The sequence below is a fragment of the Puntigrus tetrazona genome, chromosome 20 (assembly GCF_018831695.1).
Source record: "Puntigrus tetrazona isolate hp1 chromosome 20, ASM1883169v1, whole genome shotgun sequence".
Taxonomy (NCBI): domain Eukaryota; kingdom Metazoa; phylum Chordata; class Actinopteri; order Cypriniformes; family Cyprinidae; genus Puntigrus; species Puntigrus tetrazona.
In genome coordinates, this window is record NC_056718.1 from 17,644,926 (window position 1) to 17,668,305 (window position 23,380).

At 38.8% G+C, this 23,380-nt stretch overlaps 2 protein-coding genes across 2 annotated transcripts; both read right to left on the reverse strand.

Moving 5' to 3' along the window:
• Positions 1-52: 52 nt before the first annotated feature.
• Positions 53-17,139, reverse strand: tprb (translocated promoter region b, nuclear basket protein). Its single transcript, XM_043218994.1, is given in 51 exon segments — positions 53-265; positions 356-445; positions 525-637; positions 775-928; positions 1,042-1,117; positions 1,119-1,132; positions 1,246-1,349; positions 1,446-1,534; positions 1,660-1,728; positions 1,855-2,012; positions 2,140-2,227; positions 3,229-3,372; positions 3,465-3,674; positions 3,769-3,849; positions 3,946-4,088; positions 4,173-4,478; positions 5,002-5,198; positions 5,307-5,380; positions 5,462-5,658; positions 5,780-5,978; positions 6,064-6,210; positions 6,296-6,506; positions 6,612-6,742; positions 6,843-6,974; positions 7,210-7,347; positions 7,477-7,624; positions 7,728-7,915; positions 7,996-8,316; positions 8,977-9,129; positions 9,278-9,444; positions 9,610-9,766; positions 9,859-9,999; positions 10,086-10,220; positions 10,314-10,476; positions 10,564-10,712; positions 10,918-11,060; positions 11,168-11,328; positions 11,412-11,641; positions 11,730-11,837; positions 11,950-12,147; positions 12,229-12,323; positions 12,421-12,561; positions 12,672-12,759; positions 12,919-12,999; positions 13,077-13,169; positions 13,309-13,473; positions 13,663-13,766; positions 14,102-14,198; positions 14,294-14,367; positions 14,483-14,587; positions 14,828-17,139. Coding segments are annotated over 51 exon segments (7,059 nt in total). The 5' UTR covers positions 14,979-17,139; the 3' UTR covers positions 53-227.
• Positions 17,140-18,576: 1,437 nt separating this feature from the next.
• Positions 18,577-21,441, reverse strand: pdcb (phosducin b). Its single transcript, XM_043220197.1, has 3 exons — positions 21,300-21,441; positions 20,906-21,054; positions 18,577-20,492 (listed from the first exon to the last, which is right to left on the reverse strand). Exons 1-3 carry the CDS (start codon positions 21,388-21,390, stop codon positions 19,977-19,979), a joined length of 756 nt encoding a protein of 251 aa, XP_043076132.1. The 5' UTR covers positions 21,391-21,441; the 3' UTR covers positions 18,577-19,976.
• Positions 21,442-23,380: the final 1,939 nt, after the last annotated feature.

A 23,380-nucleotide genomic window follows, 5' to 3' on the forward strand; every position in this document is an offset into this window, starting at 1 on the left:
CATAGGTGTAGTGGAACAACATTTCATGGTAAAGCAGCATCTCAAGACCGAATTAAGAAACAAACAATTTTATTGTACGGATGTAAAATCATTCAAATAACATTGATGAATTGCTCAGAGCATTAAACTAACAAACAAAACTTATAATACATAACCTTAAAGCAGAACAAAAAGTATGACTGTTCTTTTGGAGCTATTAATTCAGAATGTGTTCTTCCAGAATGGCTTCACCTGGCAAAACGCCCTCTCACACCTGTGACGCCATCTACAGCAGGAAAGTCAAGAGAGCGGTCAAATCCACTTGATCATGGTTAAAATTAAATAAACAGTCTGAGAAAATTTGACATATTCTTACCTCTCTTTACAAAGCTCCTAGAACCACGACCACCAGTCCACTGTCTCCCAGATCCCGTTCTGACTTTAGGAGGCTGAGAGCTGCTTGTGTCTGAGAAAGAAAAGATGCAGAGTTTGTGAAACCGGTGTGAAATATTAGAGGTTAGCGCAATTTTAGTGTTTGTTTTTACCTGCAGAACTAGATGAAGGTTCCTGGCTTGTGGAAGGAAGACTAGCCTCATCTGATGGCTGAGCTGGTTCGTCTGCCTCGGTCTGAGACACAGCCTCAAGTGAAGCCTCAGCACTGCAGAAATATTCATCACACACTTAATATCTTCACATACACATTTCTGCTCCATTATGGAGTCTGCTCTTTTAATAAATTAAGCTTCTTATGCTACAACAATGGAAGCAAATTGTGATGCCAGGGCTCATGTTCACCTGTCTCCAGCGTCCATGTACATGTCGTCTCTGTCATCTACTCCGCTCTGGCCTGCAGGAGCACTAAGGCCAGGTGTGGAGGTGCTAACCATGGGCACAGACTGAGAAGCATGCTCAATCGCTTCAGATGCCACAGTTTCTGATAAAATTGTCACTGAATGGTTTTTAAAAAAAAAAAGATGATGTAAGCGATTATAAAATGGGATACTAATACTATTTTGAAATAGCTTGTGATCTCCCTGCCATTTTAAAGGGTTTTGTTCGTACCAGGAGCAGAAATCTGTAGTGGGGTTGTGGGCACACTGCGGCCTCCCGACTCCTCCTCAAGGAAAACTGAACTCTCAGTACATTCCTAAACCTGCAGAACATGCAGAAGAAGAAAAAAGTGAATTGACCAATCAACATCTGACTGAAAGAGCAGTCAATGAACAATCATTAGTCTGAAAAAGAATGTGAAGTAATGCGTGCAACCTTGTGATGGCAGCTGGCCAAGGTCTGAGTGAGAGGAGCTAGTCTGTGGGAGGTCATCTGAAAGGCCGAATCGAAATCTTGACACACCTGCGACCTGTGGAGAACTTCATCACCACAGAAAATAAATAATTTGGCCAAATAATAATAATTTAATAATAAAAATACAACCACAATAAAGTGTAAAGGCAAAAAATACATACTGGATTGCTTCAGCAAATCCATCAGAGCGAGGAGGAGGAAGTGTAGGGGTACTAGGAACCATCCTGTCATCATCCTCATAGAAATGCTGCTGTTGGAAAACCAAGAAAAAAAAAAAGACACTGATGAAGATAAAGACACTGAGATTGTTTTACAAGCAATAAAGTTCAGATGTAAACAGCACACAACCAAATCAAGGACCAAAAAGCGACTCACTGCACTACTGGCCATTCCTGAAGTGAGCTGGAGGCCTCGTCCTAGTGACGGCCGCCGAACCGGGAGCCGCTGCAGACACATGCGCGTTTATTTTATTTATTTAAATCATACATTCCAAGCAACGGCTAACAACAGCAAACTAAGAGAAAGCTACTCAGAGTAGGCCAACCAGAACACCAAGACCTTTGCACACACCTGGACTTGAGCAGGGGGTCCCAATTCCTGAACAGGTGGGGCCAAGATGTTAAGACGAGGTGGAAGAGAATGCTGAGGTCTCCGGGGTGACTGGGGGTGAGGTCGAGGGGCAGAGCTGGTCACAGGTGCTTCAAAAACATCCAATGTGCTAGTTTCAACTGAGATGTCACATGCAGATGAAAGGAAAGGGGAAAATATGTTAAAATCACCAACAACTGACTTCATGTAAACTTGAAATCCGTAATCCTACTCATTATAAATAAATGGAAAGATCAACACGCTTACAGCTCTGAGAATCTGCCATGCGCTGGGTGGAGTCAGTCGCTCCAAGACTTTCCTCTGTTTCAGTGCCTGGGTCTGTGGGATCAGGGCCCTTGGAAAGAATGGGAATTAGCGGGAAGAACGGGAATTAGCAGGAAGAACAATTCCATGCAATTTCAAGGATATTACATTGATTCACACATAAACAGGGAATGTTTGTCTGAAGCTATTTGAAGCAGAATGGATTTTAGTGACTTAGTAATTATCATAAATCATGCTTCTGAAGCTGTTGCACTAGTTATTCATGAATACATTGCATAACGGCAAGTTGAGTTTGGATCATTAAAATGGAATGACAGAGCTCAGATCGGAAACTTACGTAAACATCTCTGATGTTCAGTCCAAATGTAGGCGTTTATGCTGCATTAAAACCACTCATGTCTACTAGGGTTTGGCAAACTGAATTGAAGAACTGACTCACTTTCAATTCAATGGCCACATCGCAAAGGATGTTTAATTGGAATGATGGGAAAGAGAATTTACTGAACCACGCGTCATGGAAACCCATTCATACGAAGGAAATTTCATTAGTCCAGCACAAGTTTTGGAAAAAAAAAAACCAAACAAACAAACAAACATGCTGAAACCATAATTTTAGACTAATTGCAAATCCTTTTAAAAAGTATTAAAGGATAATTAGTACTTTCATTAAATTTTTTTTTATCAAAGTGACAGAAATAACGATTTACAAAATATTTGTTCGTTTGAACTTTTTATTAAAAAAAAAAAAAAAAAAAAAAAAAAAAAAAAAAGTGAAAAAAATCATAGTACAGGAATAAATTACATAGTAAAATGGAAAATATAAATTGTAATGACTCACAATACTCTCATCTTATCAAATAAATGCAGCTTTGGTGAACATGATACTTAAAAAAAACAACAACAAACAAAAAAAAAAAAAAAAAAACTAAATTGTATGAAATATCTAAAGCATTTTTTTAAACTTCATCTGAACTTTAAAAAAATTCCAATGAATTAACAAAACTGTCAACCCAAAACTTTTAAGTTACATTCTCAGCTGAATTCTTATTGGTGAACATTTGTAGTGTGTACCTCTGTGTCATCCCCCTCGTAGGCCTCATTGCCATCTCGGCTGCCGCTCCCTTCATTGCTCTCTTCTCCTTCTTCCCCAATTCCACCATCCTCCTCCTCATCATCATCTTCCTCCTCCTCTTCCTCATCCTCCTCCTCATACTCCTAAAATGGTTTAAAAAAAACAAACAAAAAAAAAATATTTATAATATGATAATATTAAACGTCACAATTTCAGTTGCGGTGCAACAACATACCTGCTCCTCCTCCTCCTCCTCTTCCTCAGATTCCTCTTCATGGTCTCCCTCACTATCTGTGTCACTAACAATGACTATGACATGATGATCAGGCTCCTCCGGGCTTCGATGGGTTTCAGAGAGATGAGGCAGAAGTCGGTCTCCAGGAACAGACTGAGATGGTCCTGGTTCCTCATCCATCTCCTCCAAAGTAGCATAGCTCTCCAAGTCCTTTAAACAGGTATGCATATAAAGCACCCATTTCTATTGGTTTCACACTTCTGCTGTCTGAACACAAAGAGGAGCTCCTATACATTATCATTACCTGTCCAGCATCAGGAGCCTCTTGGCTCTCACCTGGTACAACGCTCTCAGCCTCAGTGCTGTCTTCAGCCAACATTTCTTCCTGTAATATGCAATTTTGTTTCATTTGTTTTATTTAAAAAAAAAAAAAAAAAAAAAAAAAAAAAAAAAAAAAAAAAAAGATGTAATCTTGACTTACCTCCAGACCTACTCTATGAATGCGAACCCTCTTGCAAATAGGAGAGTCATTGGGCTCATCCTGGGACTGTGTGTCAGCAGACATGGTCTCTTGTTCCTCTTCGCGGGGACGTTTGCTCAAGGCACTACTAGGAGATGCGGACACTACAGGAGGAGGTCACATAAGAGATCATCTTTAGAGTGAGGTGAACCCGTTCAGCTAACCTGTTAGAGTAGAAGTGATATTACCTGAACTGGCGCTGGCGCTTGTGCTAGCTGTGGCACTCCAGATCCCTGTGGATGTAGAAAGAGGCCTGTCTAACTGTGAGTTTTGGAGCATTACAGCAGCTGGAGGTTCCTGACTGGATGGTTCAGCAGGAGGTTGGGTTTGTTGCTGGGTGGGCTGGATGAATGCAGTGGCCTGGCTCTGCTGTTGAACGTTGAGCAGAGGTTGAGCCAGGGTTGTCTGAACATTAGGGCTTGTGGATCGCACTGAACCACTGGCACTGCCATACACAGTCACATGCTCAAGCGGGCCCTCGGATGACTGCATAGCTGCAAGGGGAAATATGAAGCTCATTTGTTTGCAAATCAGTGTTACTGTTAAGTAAAACCATTAAAACGATAAGTCAATTAAATGATTTAATTAAATATTAAATTAAAACATTTAGAAATGTATGAATCTGTTGGTTACGAAAAAGAAACAATTTAGTAAAATTACAGAAATTAAAATAATTGTTTTAAAACTAATAAATTCATAATTATCATTAGCAACAACAACAACAACAACATCTGCTAAAAACTATTAGCACCTAGCATGTAAAAAAAAAAAAAAAAAAAAAAAAAAAGGCACAACTGAAAATTGAAATCTAAAACAGAAAAATTTCAGAATATTAACTAATACTGAAACTAGCACTATTTATAATTTTAGTATCATTTATATACTATTGTAATTTGGTTTGGTCATTACAAATTACTTTTTGTAATATCCATAGCTGAAATAAAAAAAAGATTTTTTTTTAATGGCTTCAGTTTTAGTTAATGATACAAACCCTGGTAGCCCCACTTCAACACTTACGCTCTTGGCTCTCCACCTGTGTGGTGGGCATGACTGTGGCAGTGGGTGTTGGGGTGGGCACTGAGGCAGGAGTGATCATGGGTTTAATGCTGGCCCTCGGGGTAGATTTGTTTCCTGGAATGGCTGGAGGCTTGCTGGGGGTTGCTGCCAGTGGCGTGGGTTTTATGTTAGCAGTAGGAGGCTCTGAAGTGCTTGTACTATAAAAGCAACAACAGAGAGGCAGTTGTGATTTTTGACTGCCACGCAATGATTATGGAGTTAAAACTGTAAGTGAATGTAAATCACCCCCTCTAAAAATATCATACCTTCCTCTTTCTGCAACTGGTGTGGACTTCAGAGAGATTTGTCGCTGTTCTGTCGTTCTTTGCGGTTCCTGGGCCTGAAAAAAGAAGAAAATATTAACAAACAAACAAACACTTAGCCTTGTTCAGCTATAGGTTGGATGACAATGTAGAGTTACTTTGCTGGAGCCCTGCTCTGGAGGCTCATCTCTCTGTTCTCCATGTCTCTCCTGCTGCTCACGGAGGTCTCGCAGCTCTCTTTCCTGTCTGCTCAGACGTCCCTCATACTGAGACTTTAGTGCACTCACTCGCACTTCCAATTCTTCTTTTTGTTGCTTCAGCTCCTCATTTTCTTTCTGGAGCTGACCTTTTACACCTGGAAGTAGAGTTTTAAGTGTCAAATAGCAAAAGGAAAGCGCTAACATGGACCACTAACCTCAGTGTCAAAGAAATTAGTAGAGAAAAACAAATAATTTTAAAACAGTGTCAGTACTTACCAGTAAGCTGGCTGATCTTCTGCTTGGCCATTAATATTGCCTTCTTGGTCCTCTCCTCCTTTTCAGTCAGCTGCTGTTTGAGTCGCTCCTCCTGAGAAGATTTCTCTTGAAGCTCCTGCCGGAGACGTGTCAGCTCTGCTTGTAGACGAGAGGCCTGTTCTTGTGCACCGCGTGCTTCTGCTTCTCGCTCACCTACAGTCTGAGAATCAAAAGTATCCAATCATTTTAGTATGATCTTAAAAAGGGGTCATATAAAACCAATAAACCAGTGGCAGTGCACTTACTCTATTGAGATTCTCCAGATGGCCTTCCAGTTCTCTTGTCCTGTTCTCTGATTGGTTGAGGGACTCTTTGAGGGCCTGAAGTTCTTGAGCTGATGCCTGCTGTGCCTCCTGATCCTGAGCCGGTGCAGATGCAGCTGCGGCTACCAACTGTACAAAAACCCAGTAAATTAGACCTCCACTCCAAACACACCTTTGCAAAAATCTAAATTCTTAGCCATAAACCCAGACACACCTTGTCATATTCAACCTTGAGCTCTTCATACTGGGTTTTGTAACGTCGACCAATCTTTTTAACCTGTGTGATGGTTTTATTTTTTTCCTGTATGTCCAGATTTTTGGCCTCCTGGTCTTTCTTCAGGGCATCCCTCTCCCCTATCACTTTCCCCAAGTTCTCCTTTAGGTTAAGAACCTGAGACTGCATCGTAGTCAAAGAGCAACTGTTCCTGCACATAGCAAGAAAAAGCGGCATACATAAAGCCAAAACAAAATGGTTTTTTTTTGCCAGTGAAACTTTGGCGCATCTAATGAAGACAGAAAACTGGTTTAACCTTGAAGCATCAGCTTTGAGTCGACTAGTCTCCTCAACAAGCTGCTGGATGCGTTTGAGATGTGCTTCTCTCTCAGAATGCATCCGCTTGTACTCTTCTGGGTCAGTGTCCTTCTGCTGGCTCACTAGGTGCTAAAAAGCCATAAGAAAGTCACAACCCTGTAATTTTGACAATTATGACCAATAAATAGCTTCTGAAGGCAACACCTCAAGATACACACAAACATCTGACCTGAGTGCGAGTTTTCCATCGTTTGATATCTTCTTCCAGAAGCTTCTTCTCTGTCTGTAGCATACCACTCTTCTCACTTAGCTCTGCATTTGACTCCTGCATGGGCAAGATGTCTGACTCCAGTTTACGCAGCTGTGAAGCAAAACGGTTATTATGACTACTAGCATGTTATAATCTCCTTTAAGCAAATACATTTTAAAGCGTATATAAATTTTTTTATATTTAAAGTAGCAATGCATGAATGATTCACAATTTTTTTTTTACAACAATTAAACTCTTGAACAATTCTCTTACTACACAATTCTTTTAATTTTGAGCAGTATTTTAACTAGGAAATAATTATTGGCTGTATTTTTTGGTGGCTTGCCTTGGCTTGAGTATCCTGCAGCTCCTGTTCCAGTTTCTTTTTCTCCTCCCTTAGCATCTTATTGGTCTCCATTAGCACATTCATGGTCTCGGTCTTCTTCATCAGCTCATCATGCTGGGCCAAAGTCTTTGCAGTCACCTTTGAGCAAAAATGAAACAAAGGCTGACTAACAAGTACAGGCAAAAGTGCAGGGCTGGTAACTAAGGCAGTTAACCAATACAGTTGATCAGTAATAAAACATTATGCATCTGGCTTCTCCAAACTAACCTGCATCTTCTCTCGCTCTGCATTCAGAATCTCCTGCACATCCTTCAGCTCTCTCTCCAAATGTTCCACTCTCAACCTGTGCCTCAGACTCTCACCCTGGACCACCTCAAACCGGGACTCTGCAATCTCCTTCTCCCTTCGCACAAATCTGCAAACCACAAAGGAATGAGAGGTTGCTACAAATAAGGAAACACTCTCTCAGCAAAATTATTAAATCACTAAAATTGATAACACATGAGAGAAAACAAAACCTTAGGATCTCCAGGAGCTGCTCCTGAGACTTGCCCTCCTCTGTCAGAGAGACATTGAGCGGACTCTCGCTGGTGGCTCGCTGCAGCTGACTGGCCATTTGTCCACTCAGAGTCTGTATCTGCTCGTGAAGGAGAGTGTTCTGCCTCTGCAGATCCTCACAGCGAGACTCTAACTTAGACTGCTCCTCCTGATGTGGAAAGGGAAACGAAATTACTGAAAATGCCATTACTACTTCCATAACCGGAATTTGTTTCACAATATCTTTACCTTGAGAATCTTCTCTTGCTCCTCCCAAGAGACACGAGCCTCCAGCAGCTGTGCACTGGTGCTCTGAACTTTCTCTTCCAGCTGCTGTCTGAGATGAGCTGCCTGCAGAGCCTGTGCTTTGGCAGCCTGCAGTGCTTCCACATCAGCTGCATGCAACAACATCTCCCTCTCATACTTATCCTGGGCCTCAGCTGCCATCTTAGCCTGCTCCTGACTGTCCAGGATGGCTTGCTGCTCCTGTGCTGCAGCAACATCAGCTCGCTCTAAGGCGCTTTGGTGCTCAGACTGCAGGCCGCTTAAAGATTTCTTCAGCTCATTCAACTAGGAAAAAAGGATCAAGAATGTGTCAAATTCTGCCTCTAATAAAATGCATTATAGAAAACGAACACACAATTTCTGTGCTCATTTGTGTCATTCAATTAACACCTATTTCAACCCTGGTAAACAATACTGTAAACTACTGTAATGGCTAGACGGTTTAATCTTTTAGTATCTTAATATCCTAATAATTTTTTGCATAAAAGCAAAATTTATAATTTTGATCCATACAATGTATTTTTTGCTGATTGCTATTGCTACAAATATACTCCAGTAGTTTTGAGGTCCAGGGTCACAAATATTATCCTTATGCAATGGACCACATCTTACAATTTAAAAGGCATCTATTTATTTACACAACTTATAGCAAACATTTTTTACAGTATATTTTTACTACTCAGTAAATTAATAAAAATATATAAATAATCAGTATTATAGTTTAATCTTCATTAATTTATGTCGTTTTTGACTAAAATTGTCTGTGGATGCCCTAGAACTCCTTTGCGGACCCCAAAGATCCAAGTTTGAAAACCCAAACAGTTTTAGTGCAAGATCCCTTGAATAACATTTGTTGACTTTTTCTTAAACTATACAATGTGGTCTTTAAACCAGAAATGTCTAAGATCTATTGAGAAAAGATAGTGAGGAGAGGGAATTCAATACCTCTTGCTCCACAGCAGTAACAGCTTTGCTTTTCTCCTCCAACAAACTCTGCTTTTCTTTGTCTGCTTCCAGAAGTTTCTGCTCCAGCTGTTTATACTGTTCCTGAGCTGTCTCCACCTGGGCTTGCACAGATGATCGCACCTGTTCAGTTACCTAAAAAAAAAAAATAAAAAAAAAAAAAAAAGGATTTTTTTTTGTTGTTTTTTTAAAACATCAAAAACCATTCAGGTTCTCTTAATTTTTTATGCAATATAAAGGGTGTTGGAGCATATTATGGTGATTTTTTAATCACGCCACAAACCTGTTTCTCTTTGTCCAGGGAGTCCTCTAAGCTAAGACTCATGGCCTTGTACTGTTCCATGCTGGCAGTAGTGTTTTTCAGGCGTTCGGCCAGCTCTTCTACCTTGCTCTCAGTCTGCTTCAGCTGGGCACGCACAGCCTCCATGTCACCTTCACTGCCCTGCAGGCCTTGAGAGTAAAAACAGCAACACCTTCACAGACTGTTTTTTCCCCATCAACAATGCTCTGGTCTTAATAGCTAATGATGTTGAGTAACATGAACAAATAACTTAAGGAAGACATAAAAAACATATTAGAAGTGCAACGGGGGCTTAATCATGAGCAATATCTCACCTGTATATAGAGTGGGGGATACTAGACGGCTCTCCCTGCTACTGATCTGCAGCTTTAGACTGTTAAGCTCAAGTTGGGCAGCAGTAAGTTGCTCTCTTGTCCTGTGGTACTGGGAAGTCTGTGTTTCCAGCTGCTTCTTAACATCCATCAGCTGCATCTATGATGCAAAGAAACATCAAAGAGAAATGAATGAGCCAAAGTACCAAACAGGAGAAATAAGAGGGAGGGCATAAGAAATATGGCCCTTACATCTTGATTGCGTGCCAGCAGGTGCTTCTGTTCCACCTCATTCTCAAGTCTCTTCTGGAGCTGAGTGATCTCTCGCTCCTGCTTCTCAATCTGAGCCGTTAGCCGCTGTCTGGTCTCTGTCTCAGAGCGCTCTAGAGTTGCCTGGAAAATTCATTTACAGACACACCAAGTTATCAAAACATCCATTTGGGAGGCTTAGATTGTTATTTAGGAAAAGCACTTGTCACCTGTATTGATTTGAGGTTGGTCAGCAGCATGTTTTGGCCAAGCTGTTGGGCCTGGAAAGACTCTTTTTCCTGGGTCAGTCTGATCTCCACCATCTTCAACATGTCTCTCTCTTTACGTAGGTTTTCTGCTTCAGACTGAAAGAGAGACAAAGATGATTAGTTAAATTTAGACAGAGCCCAAGAGTGATCGCAGGCACAGGCACTTGAGTGAATGAATCAATTAGACACCTCAGTGATGGAGAGTTTCTCAGCAGCTGCTCGGAGGTCCTGGGTGACGGTGTGTATGGTCTGTTCACTCTGCTGAATTGCTGCAGCCTGCTTCTGACTCTTCTCATTCAGAGAGGCAATCTCTTTACGGTAGCCCTCAACGTTATCTTGGAGCATCTCATACCTGACATACACCCCACAAAAAATAACTTAAAACATTCTATAATTGAGTAAGAACCAACAGAACCAAAGAAACCTTTTTAATAGATACCGTTTGGAAGTGAACTCCAACTGTGTGGTGATCTTGGTGTTTTCGGAGCGGAGTTCAGTCACTTGATCCTGCAGTTTCTCGCTTTGCTCAGTCAGGGCTTTTTCAGCCTCAGTTTTTTCTTTTTTATAGGTCACAAAGACTTCCTGAAGCTGAACAAACATGGGAATAATACACAAGAATAATGTACATCTCCTAATAGATAAAAATATATTAATATTTCAGAATATTACTGCTCTGATTGCATTAAGCAAATTAATTAATTCTTAAAACATTAAAACTTTTTTTCAGAAACATTTTTATTAATGAAGCTCAGTCTCAACATCAGCAATTTGAAAAAAAAATACTATGCTCTACCTGCTTTAATGCAGCTTTGGCTTCTACTGACTCTGTGGATTCTATGGCAGTAGCAACCAGTCCTGTAGGGGTGCCTGCAGTAGGTGTGACGGCTGGAGAACGACGGGGGGTGGATGTCAACATAAGCTCCTCATTACCAGCACCTAGCACAGAAATGTTCAAACATCATCATGAAGCTTTCTATTAAGGTGTTTCATAAAACCTTGAATGTTCACAATAATTGAACTGTTAGTACAGACTAGACAATTACCCTGTGGGAAGGTGACTCCAGTGGCCTGGGTAAGAAGCATCCGGAACATATCCCTTTGTCGTGCCACAGCGTCAACCTTCTGCAGATCCTGAGCTCTCTTTTCCTTTAGCTGCTCCAACTCATGCTGAAGCTCCTCCAGATATTTCTCCACCTCACTGCGTCTAAACACACAATGAGCTTTATGCTTTCTCAGTCCATAATTAATCTGATATTAGGTTGAAAGATCTCTCTCACACACACTCACTTCATGTTGTCTCCCTCCAACTCATCCTTTTCCTTTTCCTCACTGAGGTCTCTGAGTGCCCCAAGGAGTCGCTGGTTCTGCTGCTGCAGCTCTTCAACGCTGCGGAAGGTGACCAGGTGTTGAGAAATCACCTCTGATGTGCTGCTCACATCCGCAGAACACACCTCATCCTCGTCACGTATCACATGGTTACCACGAGCTTCCTCAAGCTCAATAAGAAGAACCCGCACCTGAGAGAGTTATGTTAAAGGAACAGGATTTTAAAATCACTTTCTCCCCATAAGATACTGAAGCCACAGTTGTGTCATCAGACCTCACCTGTTGAGACATGTCAGCTAGCTGCACTTCAAACCTCTGGTTATCTCTCTCCAACACAGATGCATGTTTGTTGCTTTCATCTGCTTCTTTCTGCAAGCGGTGGACCTCCTGAAAAATGCCAGAATTATCATTTCTTTATTTTTTTATGCAAGTAGCCATTAGACAGCATGCTTATTTTACAGTAAGACTTTGTATTTCTGCAAGACTCTTCGGTCCTCACCGTGACAGCTTGCTCTAATTTAGCAGAGAGACTGGAAACAGACTTCTGCATGCGCTCATACTCCTCTCTCTGCCTCTTCAGGATGGGTGCCTTTGCTTCCATCTCCTGCACAATGTCATCCAGGTACTTGTGCAGTCGTTTGTTCTCTAGTTTCTCTCGTTGCAGCTGTTCTTGGGTCTCAACATAAGCTGTGTATATCTACACAAAATAGAAGGTAGTATATTAAAACTTAAAAGTTTTCGTGAATATGCACTTTCATCACAAATCAGAATGCAGTACCTCTGTAAGTTTCATGCCTGGCTTGATTTTGGCAACTGCAGCTGCTGTGGGAGACATTGTGGTCACCTGCTCCTCTGAAAGAATTGAAGCAGTTCCTGGAAAGGTAAAAAAAAAAAAAAAAAAAAAAGTCATCACGTTTACAAATAATAAAATTACATGCTAGAGGTTAAGGAAATATGCGTCAATGCTAACCTCTGTGTTTGGCGTCAGACAGCAGCTCATTTGCATTATCCAGCTCTTTCTCCTGGCTGCTTATTTTCTCTTTCAGTTCAACGATTTCTTTGTCCTTACAACTCTCCAGCTCTGTGATTTTCACTTCCAGAGCTTTATGTGCTGTTCAGAGTAGACAAGATGTTATCATGGAAATATGTAATTACACAAAGCTTCAGTGTTAGTTCTCATGGCAGTCAACAAGTGTTTGTCTGACCAGGAGAGTGGCTTACCTTCTCCAGCCTCTTTAAGCAGCTTGTGAAGTTCATCAACAGCTCTACTGAGCTCCTCACTCTTGGCTTCTGCATCAGCAGCAGCTCCCTGTGAATGATCAACAGAATTTAGAACTAAAAAAAAAAAATTTAAGTAACATTAAAACACTAACAATTTTTTTTTTCATTTACTTGAATGATTTCTTATATTTTGATCCATGCATCCGTTTAATTATACACTTTAACTCCTAAAGTAATTAAAACATACCTTATACAAATTTGAGAGTTTGATGTTGGCATTGAGCTCATTACTGAACTTCTCCTCCAAACTGGCTTGCTGTTCTTTTGCCTAAAAGCATGATTATGAAGAATTATAAAACACTATTCAGCTGATAACTTCAGCGACGATGGACTACAGTGGCTAACCTCTCTCATCTTTGTGATCATCTCCTCTGCTTGCCTCTGAAGGTTCTCATTGGATGTCTTCAGACTGGTGACTTGATCTTTGAGGCGAGCGATCTACAAAGGTACACAGAGATTAGCACAAAGACTAAGAATTTAAAATAACACATTTCAGGACAGATCAGACAATGACTTAATTGCATAATATATATATATATATATATATATATATATAAAAAAAAGGTTTGGGCAGTACTTCATCCTCCTTGTTATTAAGGTTGCACTGGAGCTCCAAAATCTCACTGCCTTTCTGCCGGGAAAGAGACAGAAGCTCTTCACTCTTGCCCTTAAGCTCAGCATTTAGCCAGGTCACTTGATTCTGGAGTAGATCTTTCTCCTGCTCCATTCGTTTCTCTTTATACTGGAAAATAAACATCATTACAGCATATTAAATAAACAAAAAATATTTGGGGGCCTGGTATAAACAACAAAAAAACTGGATGACAAATGCATCAAGATCCATGCTGAATTAAACAGTCGATATTGTTACAGAATGTTATAAAAAGTATCAGATCAATGCATTCCTATGAAAAAAGTTTGATTTCCTTACCTTGATTGAGACCTCAGTGGCTTCTGACTCATCCAGCTTGAGGTGAAGCTGCATCTTCTCTGAACTGACTTCCACCAATCTATCATTAAGACGCTTCAGGTCCTCTGTTTTAAAAAAAAAAAAAAAAAAAAAAATTAGAAGAAATTTGTATATTATAAATGTAGCGTATATTATACCTTGTTTTTGTAAAGAAATACTTCAGAATTATTTCTCTTCAAAAAAACACTGAATTTATAATAATTTATAAGTTATAATAAATAAGTGCCGTTTTTCTTTCCATCAGCAAACACTGAAAAAAAGATATCTGGCAGCACAATTAACTACTGTATTTTTGTTCAAACAGTGTAGGAGAACAAGCTAGACAAAACAAGACCTACACATTTAAAATAAATAGTGAAAATTAGTTTGTAACGATAATAGAAGAATGTTTTTTAAATACCACTTTGCTGTTCCATCTCCTGGGATCTTCTTTCCAATGTCCGCACAAGCTCTCGTTTTTCGGTCTCAAGCTCATCTTTGGCTTTGGAAAGTTCATTCTGCACAAGGAAGGTACAATTGTACCTCTTCAATATCACAAAATTCAAGACAACGCAGACGTTCTACATGAAACTTTTATATGACCTGTCATTACCTGATGTGACTCTAGTTTGGTGTATGAAGATACTTGCTCCTTATTTTTCTCTCGTAAGCATTTCAACTCATCCTCTGTAAAAAACAAAAAACAAACAAAGAGAAAACAGTTGAGCTCAGACACATCATTAGAACAAGTGTTTAGTATTTATTTTTAATCAAAAAAGATGTGGTCTCCCCACATCCTTACCCAGTTTGCAGTACTCTTCTTTCAGTATCTGATGCTCTTGAGTCTGGGACACAAACTGAGCCTGACTCTCTGCAAACTTCTTCTCGATGTCAAAATACTGTTGTTCTGTATGAGAAAGAGAACGAGACAGAGAGAGAGAGAGAGAGAGTGTCTAAATATGCATACAAAAAAGCCTATAAACCTTTTCTGTTAAACTGAAATTTTATTCAATAATTATAACATATGTTCACTACATACAGTTTGCAGAACAACAGAAAACGAAAATTAAAAACGATAATGAAACCCAGGCCTCGCTCGTGGCTATAAACAGTTTACGGTTCTATCTATTAAAACAGCGAACCTTACCATTATCCACACGATATTGCTCCTGGTGTGCCTTCAGACAATCAACTTCACATTGCTGTTCAGTAATATACTTCTCTAACTTAGTCAAGACAGTTTTGGGGAGTTTTGATATCTCCGACCGCTCCAATATCTGCTGCAACACAGCCGCCATTTTTTAGTTGCAATAACTCCGCCTCCTGTGCGTCCAACGTAAACGTGCTTATTACTGTTTCCTGTTATTAAATATTTGCTCTCCAGGGGGCGCTGCTCGAGGTTCAAATCACCAATGAGCAGCTTTCGAATGCCATTTTAGAGACATTTCTAGGTTATAACATTATAATCTTAAAAGTTCTTCTACTTTAAAAATGGGTATTACTGAAATATAAAAGGAAATCGCTATTGTATCTTCTATAAAATGTCTACACAAAACTCACCTTCTGATAATCAAAAACGACTGTGATTTGTCAAGGCTGACCAGCGATGAAAAAAGTAACATGCGACCAAAGTAGGTCTGTCTGGAAGGTAATTTAATCAGGCGCTTCAATGAACTTTAAGTGAACACAAGAGGGAGATGTCGTATCAGACTGTCGACTCGATTCCAGATCAGTTACAGAAACAGGGAGAGATATATTTAAATACTTTTTTGGACAATTTTTGGTACTTTTATCACAACAGTTTAAATATATATAATGTGGTAAATATCTACTTAAACGTGTGTTTTTAGTAGATACACTTCTTGCTCCTTTTTGAATTACATTTTTATTATATTTTTTGTTCTCAATACCTGCTCCCTGTCCGCAAGTTTGGATGGTTATCGTATTAAAAAATCCAAAAATGAAACGTTTTTTTTTATTATTATTATTATTGTTAATTTATAATTGATTTCAGGCAATATAATGTGTGCACTTATACTTCTTTTTTTATTTGTGATTATGTTGTTAAACAGTTTATTCATTTTTTAATATCATTTGTATTTATATGGCCTTATGTTCCAATTTGTCCTGTAAAAAAAATAACTGATAAGAGATAACTGAAGCATATACATGTGGTGGTTTTACCTTTGTCTCATTTCTACTTGGCTCATCTTATCCCATACAGTCTTGGAATTTTTTTGATGAATAGCATTACCCGCCTATGCCTTCTCTTTCTTGCTTTTATTCTCTAGCAGTTTTCCATTCCTTAAACCAGTCATAACACATATCAATGTGACCACAGATGAATTATCAATATGGAATTTTCAAATGGAAGCAAAAAACATATAATAGTTGTCAATGCCGTTAGTGGCCCCTCAGGCAGTGGATATTATTTACAGTAAGACTGTCTGTATGGAGAGATAGTGTAACCTCGCCTCTCTTTGCTATGCAGCCTCAACCTTGAATCAGCCACGCAATGCTCTCTCTTTCACCTCTTCCAAACGTCAACACACTCTAGAAAACATAGACCCATGGGAATATCTCGAGACCTCACACAGCTTACTTCATGTTTTGAAAATGCTTGCTCTGTTTTATTAGTTGCTTAGTCTATAGGGCCAACGCTTTAATAATCATTGCATTAAAAAAAGAATTCATGTAAAGTCTATTAAATGCTTTTTTAATGAACTGATTTTATTCCCAATTGCTGGTTTCCATAGTGACATATGGGGGAAATAAACTTCACTACTACTTTACCTTTGCGTGACAAAGCTACATAAGTTGAGTAAGAAGAGGGTAGGAAGTTTTTAAAGTATGTGTTTGTGTGTGAGTGTGTGTGGGTGGGTGGTGAATGGTGCTGTTATTTTCACACAAAGCAGTGTTAAAAAGCCTTGTGACCTCATATCCCCTCCATGTCAACCCCTGACCCCACCTCTATCCAGCCCTTCACCTACCGATATATAACACCCATCACTACTTCTCTTGTGCCCGACGTCACTCCCAGAAGGCCTTTGCCACCATCATATTCAGAGTTTAGGAAATCCTGCAATGGAATCCTTCAGTCATTTAGTTTGCCTTTTTTTCTGAAAACATTGCCTTCTTTGAAACAGTACTCTCTTCGATAATTCATGACACATTTATTTTTTTTCCCAATTCTACAGCGTTGCGTTTGACTCTGTTGTTTGTTTCATTCACACGCACAGTTCGTTTTGTCAGAGGTTGCTCCTGTGGAATTTTTGTGGTTTTGTCTGGGTTAAATTATTGCTTACCTCACAGGCTACTTACACAAAGCTTTAACTTTTTAATTAGACCTCAAGCATACTGCTATATATCATATGTTATCTTGAGGAGCCATCTGTTGTATTGTTTTATTTCATTGTTATGTGTAATTTGATTACCACACCTTATTGTGCGCTAAAATAGCCTCTGCATTAAATGGAATGAGTAAAATGTTTACAAGTCTTCTTTAATGCATGCAGGTGTCTAGTATAAAGTACATTTAAGTGTTATCGTAAGGTTAATGTTTGCAGCAGGAATGTCAACAAACCAGTCCTTTAAAATTAATAGCAGAAAAACTATTCTGGATCAGATTAAAGACAAACGAATATCAAAACTAATATTTGACAGAGGTCAGCGACTCTAAATATGTTTTTATATTTATATGTATGTATATATAGTTAACTGTCTTACAATACAGTATCCATCCAAGTTTTAATATGTCTGAACCATGAACGCGTGACAACATGTCTTAGGAATTAAGTCCAGACAAGGACTTGGCTGTTTGGGCTACTCCTTCACGCATGCAGAGAGGATGGAGGCAAATGTGGTATCAGGTGCAGATGTTGTCAGAACATGTTCGCGTGAAGCACAGACGACCTCGTCGCACGATATAGCAGGAGCTCGGCGTGAGACACACTAAACATTACCACAAAATCACCAAACCCTGCAGGCCCTCAGTGGGTGTGTCTGCATGGCTTGGCCCTCAAGAGAAAATATGTTACTCTCAAATTGGTTTGCATGTCTTTTTCAAATATGGAGAACAAACAAAAACATTGCTTCACGACCCCACAAGCTAATGAAATTTTGTTACAATTGCTGTTGAATTTGTTCTGAACTATGGTGGTCCCAAAAGGTCCCAAATTATAGGATACAAGCACATAGCCTGTATTTTATCAGTACTGCGTTCACTTTAAGTTCAAATAGTTCAAATTAAGTAGGTCATTTAGAACATTTATTCTACAACAGTTTTTCCAAAAAAATAATTGTTGGATTAGAGTGAAATCTGCATGATGTCAAAGGCTCCAGCCAAGACGCTAAACAAAATAAGATCTTGGATTTAAATCCAGTAATAAGATTTCAGACTAAGCCGATCAAACAAAAGATCACATACTACGCTCATAAAAGCATGACAACATGGACATATAGCCACTTGCTGGCACTCATTAGGCTTGCCGACGACATGATAGTGCTATGTTATTCTTTGTTGAATATACACCATGCATTTCAAGATAGCAGCAGATTTTAATCCACTCTAACAAGAGAATATCACTCTTGAACAGTAGCGTGTCTTTTGCTGGCTCACTTCTTCATAACTCACGGTTCATCAGGAGTTCAGCTAAATCCTCATCATTGTCCTAACTGTGCAACTCAACTCAAAGGAAGATTCTCATAAATACATAATTATTACATGTCAAGTTATAGAAAAAAGATTGAAAAATTCACAAATGCGCAATAAGCATTTATTCTTTTAATATACAGTGGAACTTTTGAACCTGGAGGTCACGGTAAAGTCAATTGTAGAGACTGTGTTTCAGCAAGTGCAGTCTCGCTTCCCAAACCACATTAAAGGAAGGTGCAAATTCTCTGGAATTTTACTTTATTACTTTCTTGATTGATTCTGTTCTTCTAATGCTTTCTTCAGGGGTGACATGTAATTTTTTGTGCAAGTGGAGCATGTGTATGAGTAATAGATTTTTTTTTTTTTTTTACTAAATTTCGAAGCAGGGGAAATGTTCAATGTTTCCATTTGCATTTATTTATGTATGCCTAAAATAGTTTACATAAAATCCTGGTTTATGCAAAATTCCAGCCAAACAAATTTACAGTAAGACTGCTCATGTATGCAAACCAAATGTAGGTTAAAATCCATCAATACCACACAATCAAATATTACTTGGAATGCTGCTTATCTATAGGATTCTGCTTATTATATTCACCTCCAAAATTTTTACTGACCCTTGGGTCATCCAAAATGTAGATGAATCTATTTCTTCAACAAAACTGGAGATTTTACATAATTTAGCATGTCATTACTTGCTCATCAAAAGATCCTCTTCTGTGAATGGGTGCCATCAGAATGAAAGTTCAAACTGCTAAAAAGACCATCACAATAATCCTCAAGTAATCAATTCAACTGCAGTCCATCAATTAATGCTATGTCAAGTGAAAATCTGCTGTTTGTAATCAACAAATTCATCATTAAGGCATTCTAGATGAATACTGTAAAATGTATTTTTTGCAGTAAAAAAATCATCTTATGTGAATTAGGACAGAAATATGCACAGATCATTAAGACAAGATTTTCTGTATTTTTATGGATTCATATTTTGTCCAGAATCAATGGTTTAAAATTAAAATGCCTTGATTTATTTCTTACAAACATGCTAATTAACAGACTGCAGTAATGTGAATTACTTGGGGATTATTGTGATGTCTTTATCAGCTGTTTGGACCATTTTGACAGCACCCATTAACTGCAGAACTTACATTTGTGAGCAAGTGATATAATGCAAAATTTCTCCAAATCTGTTCTAATGAAGAAAAAAAAAACTACATCTTGAATGACAAAAGGGTGAGCACATTTTCATTCATTTCAGAAGAACTGATCATGGACCATTCTTATTTACATTATCTTTGGCTACATGCAATCACATGTACAATATGTGCATAAGTATTCCACATGACACTACTTTATTCTTGTCTATTTCAAATTTATGCAGTTGTCTATTTATTTATATGAGAAAACATGATGTTTGAATATCTCATTATCTTTCTCTGCTTTATTCCATTCCTTGTTGTACTGTACAAAACATTCAGTCGTTTTCTGTACTGTGCTCAAAGAGATCTTTACCCTGAGCTGCATGTGCACACAGAAGCATCTCATCACGTTAGCTGGAAGAATAATGAAACTTATTCTTGTCATATTCCGAAAAACATTCCTCCTATTCATTTCAGCCATTCTTTCTCTCTGCCATCTTTCATCACTCCACATCTGCTTCATCCTCATCAGCTCCAGGGCCACATTCCTTCTCTGGCAGCAATCCATACTCATTGAGGAAGGCCTCTACATCGGTGGCAAAGAACTCCTCGCTGAAATGCTGCGTAACAGCCAGGAAGTTCCCCAGAAGCTCTCCAGACTTGTACACTAACAAGGAGGGCAGCACATCATCTGAGAAACGCTCGCCAGCTCCAGTGGCAGCGGCGCTAATGCGGCAGAATTTAACGCTGGGATATTCTGTGGCCAGGCAATCCATGCAACTGTTAAGCGCCTCGCACCCCTGCACTCCATCTTTGAAGATGTGCACCACCACCACCGTGAGCCGGTGCTCCTTCTCAATGACCTCCAGGAAGGCCTCGCCACTGTCAAGTTCGTACACGCCCTCAAATTTGGGCCCGAAGCTGAGGCGCTCGTGCATCTCCTGCATGCATTGCTTGCGGTACTTACGCAGACTTTTCTCATCATCTTCCTTTATCAGTTCATACTCCTGAGCGCTCATCTGAGAAGTGGAAGCAAAATAATTCTAAGCTTTTAAGGCCAGTGCAGAGTTTTGGGGGTGACAACTGCATAAAATGTATTTATTATCTATTAAATCATGTTTTGATGTCAAAGACCCACCAAATTTGATGCCCTCTTTTGAGGCTAAAATTTTAAAACGTTTATATGCTTATATGATTATATATATATATTATTCACCTCTAGTCCACCCTAGGACCTCAGTTTGTAACCTCTAAATTCTTTATGTACATACAGAATACATTTATCAATCAATTAAACACAATAACTATAGCTTTTTTAACTATGTTCTAGTGTTACTTTTTGAACAAAATACTAAGACTAATTTAGAAAAACATTGATGTTCATTAAAGGAAAAACATTAAAATTTTTGAAATCATGAACAAAAGAGACAACCTTGCGATTGAATCCACCCACACAGGAGTCTTTGGGTTTGTGGGGGGACGACATCTGTCTAAGCAGCTCTCTCTTATTGGGAGGCAGAGCCTCCTGGTCCATGCTCTCCAGTTTAAATTTACGCCAGTCATTGATGACACCCTTTGGTCCTATAGATACCATAAGTGAATGAACAGATGAGTGAATTGGATCAATACATATATTGTCAAAAATGCTTGCTGCTGTAACTTACAATTTAACTGAATAAATAATGTTTTTAATTGTTCTTTTCATCAATACGCAAACTTCAGTTTGAGAAACCTTTTTTATCTTCATTCTGTATTCTATACATTACATCGCTTTCCCTATATGACCCATTTATTTTACAGTCTAAAACAATAGGAAGCATACTGACCTGTGTGAGTGACGGCCGCTGGTTCCTCATCTACAATTCTGTCAGACATTTTTATTTGTTGATTATCTGTGAAAAAAGGCCAAATCTTCATGTCAGAATAAACTGAATTCTCTTAATGGTTTTAGTAGTACAAAAAAGTAACAAAAGCTGTATGTCTCCTAACAAATGTCCACATTTTAAAGAAAAAAAAAGCATTATTTTTTCAGGAAGGCAACATACATTTAATCTTCATTCAAGGCAGAGCATCAAAATTTGGACACGTGGACAGTGTTTCTGTGTCGTTGTACCCGATCGCTCTTTCTTGGAAGATATTAGGTTTATTAGGAGTAAGAAGATCAGATTACTCCTTGATCCAATTTGTTTGCTCAAGTAGGCGTTGTCGATATGATGTCATGGAATGACAAATGAACTGTCCTCAGATAATTTACAATTTGCATACATTCCCATTTCAACCAATTGGATTAAGTCAGTTTAATGCTCATTCTTTTACATGCACATTTATTTGATTCCATTTGATTCTACAAGCAATACCACTGCAAATGCTTAAAACTGTATTATATGTACAACCTTAATGCCAACATTAAAAAAATTAACAATGCAGAACGTTTTTGGTTACATTCAGGTGCTTAAACTGATCTTTTTTATATGAGGTTGAGACCAAGATCAGATAAAGCTCATGCTGCAGCAGATTAACAGTTTAATGCTAGAGCTCAAAGTCTTCATTTTGCCCCTCTAGCCTCTGGCCTCAAACCTCCTCCATTGCACCTTTCACTACTCTCTGTAAATCACTGATCACTAATTGAGATTACAGCTATGATGCAATGCTTCAGCTCAGATGGCAACCAATGAAATCCTATGACAGCTTTGAAGGTTGCCTGAGGTGGTTTTTTGTATTTATTTACAATTTTAATGCTTGGTTTGAGCACACAGATTACTCTTATTGTATGAGAGATAGCTATTTGAGCAAAAAAAAAGGGCATGGCATTTTAAACAATGTCCCATTTAAGTTTGCTTCTTGAAAAGTGGTGTTTTAAGATTTGCATTTTCATCAAAACAACTCTATTTTCACCTGATTATGGTTTTGCTTTTAGCTCCTAAAGTCGTTATTTGTATATAACAGAGTGTTTCTGAATGTTTTTTCAGTCTGATCTAAATCTCAAAGTCTTGTTGAATCATGCAAAATAATAAACATGGCACGAACGTTTGCATAGTTTTCGGAGATAAATATAACATCGACAACTCGATCTACAGCGCATCAAAAGTATCTGAACAAACCACGTGAAAATGCCAACTCCAAGGTTTGATTTAGATTAATAGAAAAACAGGAATTATGTTGTCACTTGAGCATGCAAACACCATCAAAGTTGACTTTGCTTCACGCAATCCGTTCGTCTGTAACATCACAGCTCATCAAAAGCATAATCAGGCCTGTGATTACATAGGCTTTAGTTAAATAACGCTGCGACTCACTTAAAGCTGTAAAACAGAACAAACAGGAAAATATCCTTCAAAGCATGAAGATAATAGACTTTAAGCTTTGGTTAAATAACACCGTGACTCACTTAAAGCTGTAAAACAGAACAAACAGGAAAAGATGTATTTAATCATCAAGCTGGAATATTCTGTAACTGCATGAGTAAATCATTCTGCCTCCTCACCTTGTTTGCTGTCCGAATACGTCCCTTCAGTGTGCTGCTACGTGGTCACTATCACCATTAGCTTGTCCTTCATGCTTTGAGTGTTCATGGGGAGGGCACAAAGAAGCTTTCTTAAGTCAAGATACATTGGACAACTCTGCAGAAATAGCACAGGGCACCTAAGAGGATTTAAGTGCAGTAATTAGACACTATTCAAATGACAACCAAAGACAAAGGTATACCGAGAGTGGTATACAAGGTATTGAGAACAATGTGAGGAAGACAGTGGGAAAAAGTTAAAAAGACATATGCCAACATGGAAAAAACCCCCATCTTGGTTTCTGACGTAAACATCAGATCTGCTGCTTGCAGAATAATTTAATGTGCAGAGATTAGAGCAGTGTTTAACTGGCTGGCAGTAAACAAAACCTTTGATTGTATGGC

Bases quoted from the DNA above. Each gene is read 5' to 3' on its own strand.
- pdcb (XM_043220197.1), bottom strand. From the start codon at position 21,390: ATGAAGATTTGGCCTTTTTTCACAGATAATCAACAAATAAAAATGTCT. The intron at 21,055-21,299 runs GTCAGTATGCTT...TGGTATCTATAG, and splicing joins AGCGGCCGTCACTCACACAG to GACCAAAGGGTGTCATCAAT. The intron at 20,493-20,905 runs GTTGTCTCTTTT...TCCACTTCTCAG, and splicing joins TGGGTGGATTCAATCGCAAG to ATGAGCGCTCAGGAGTATGA.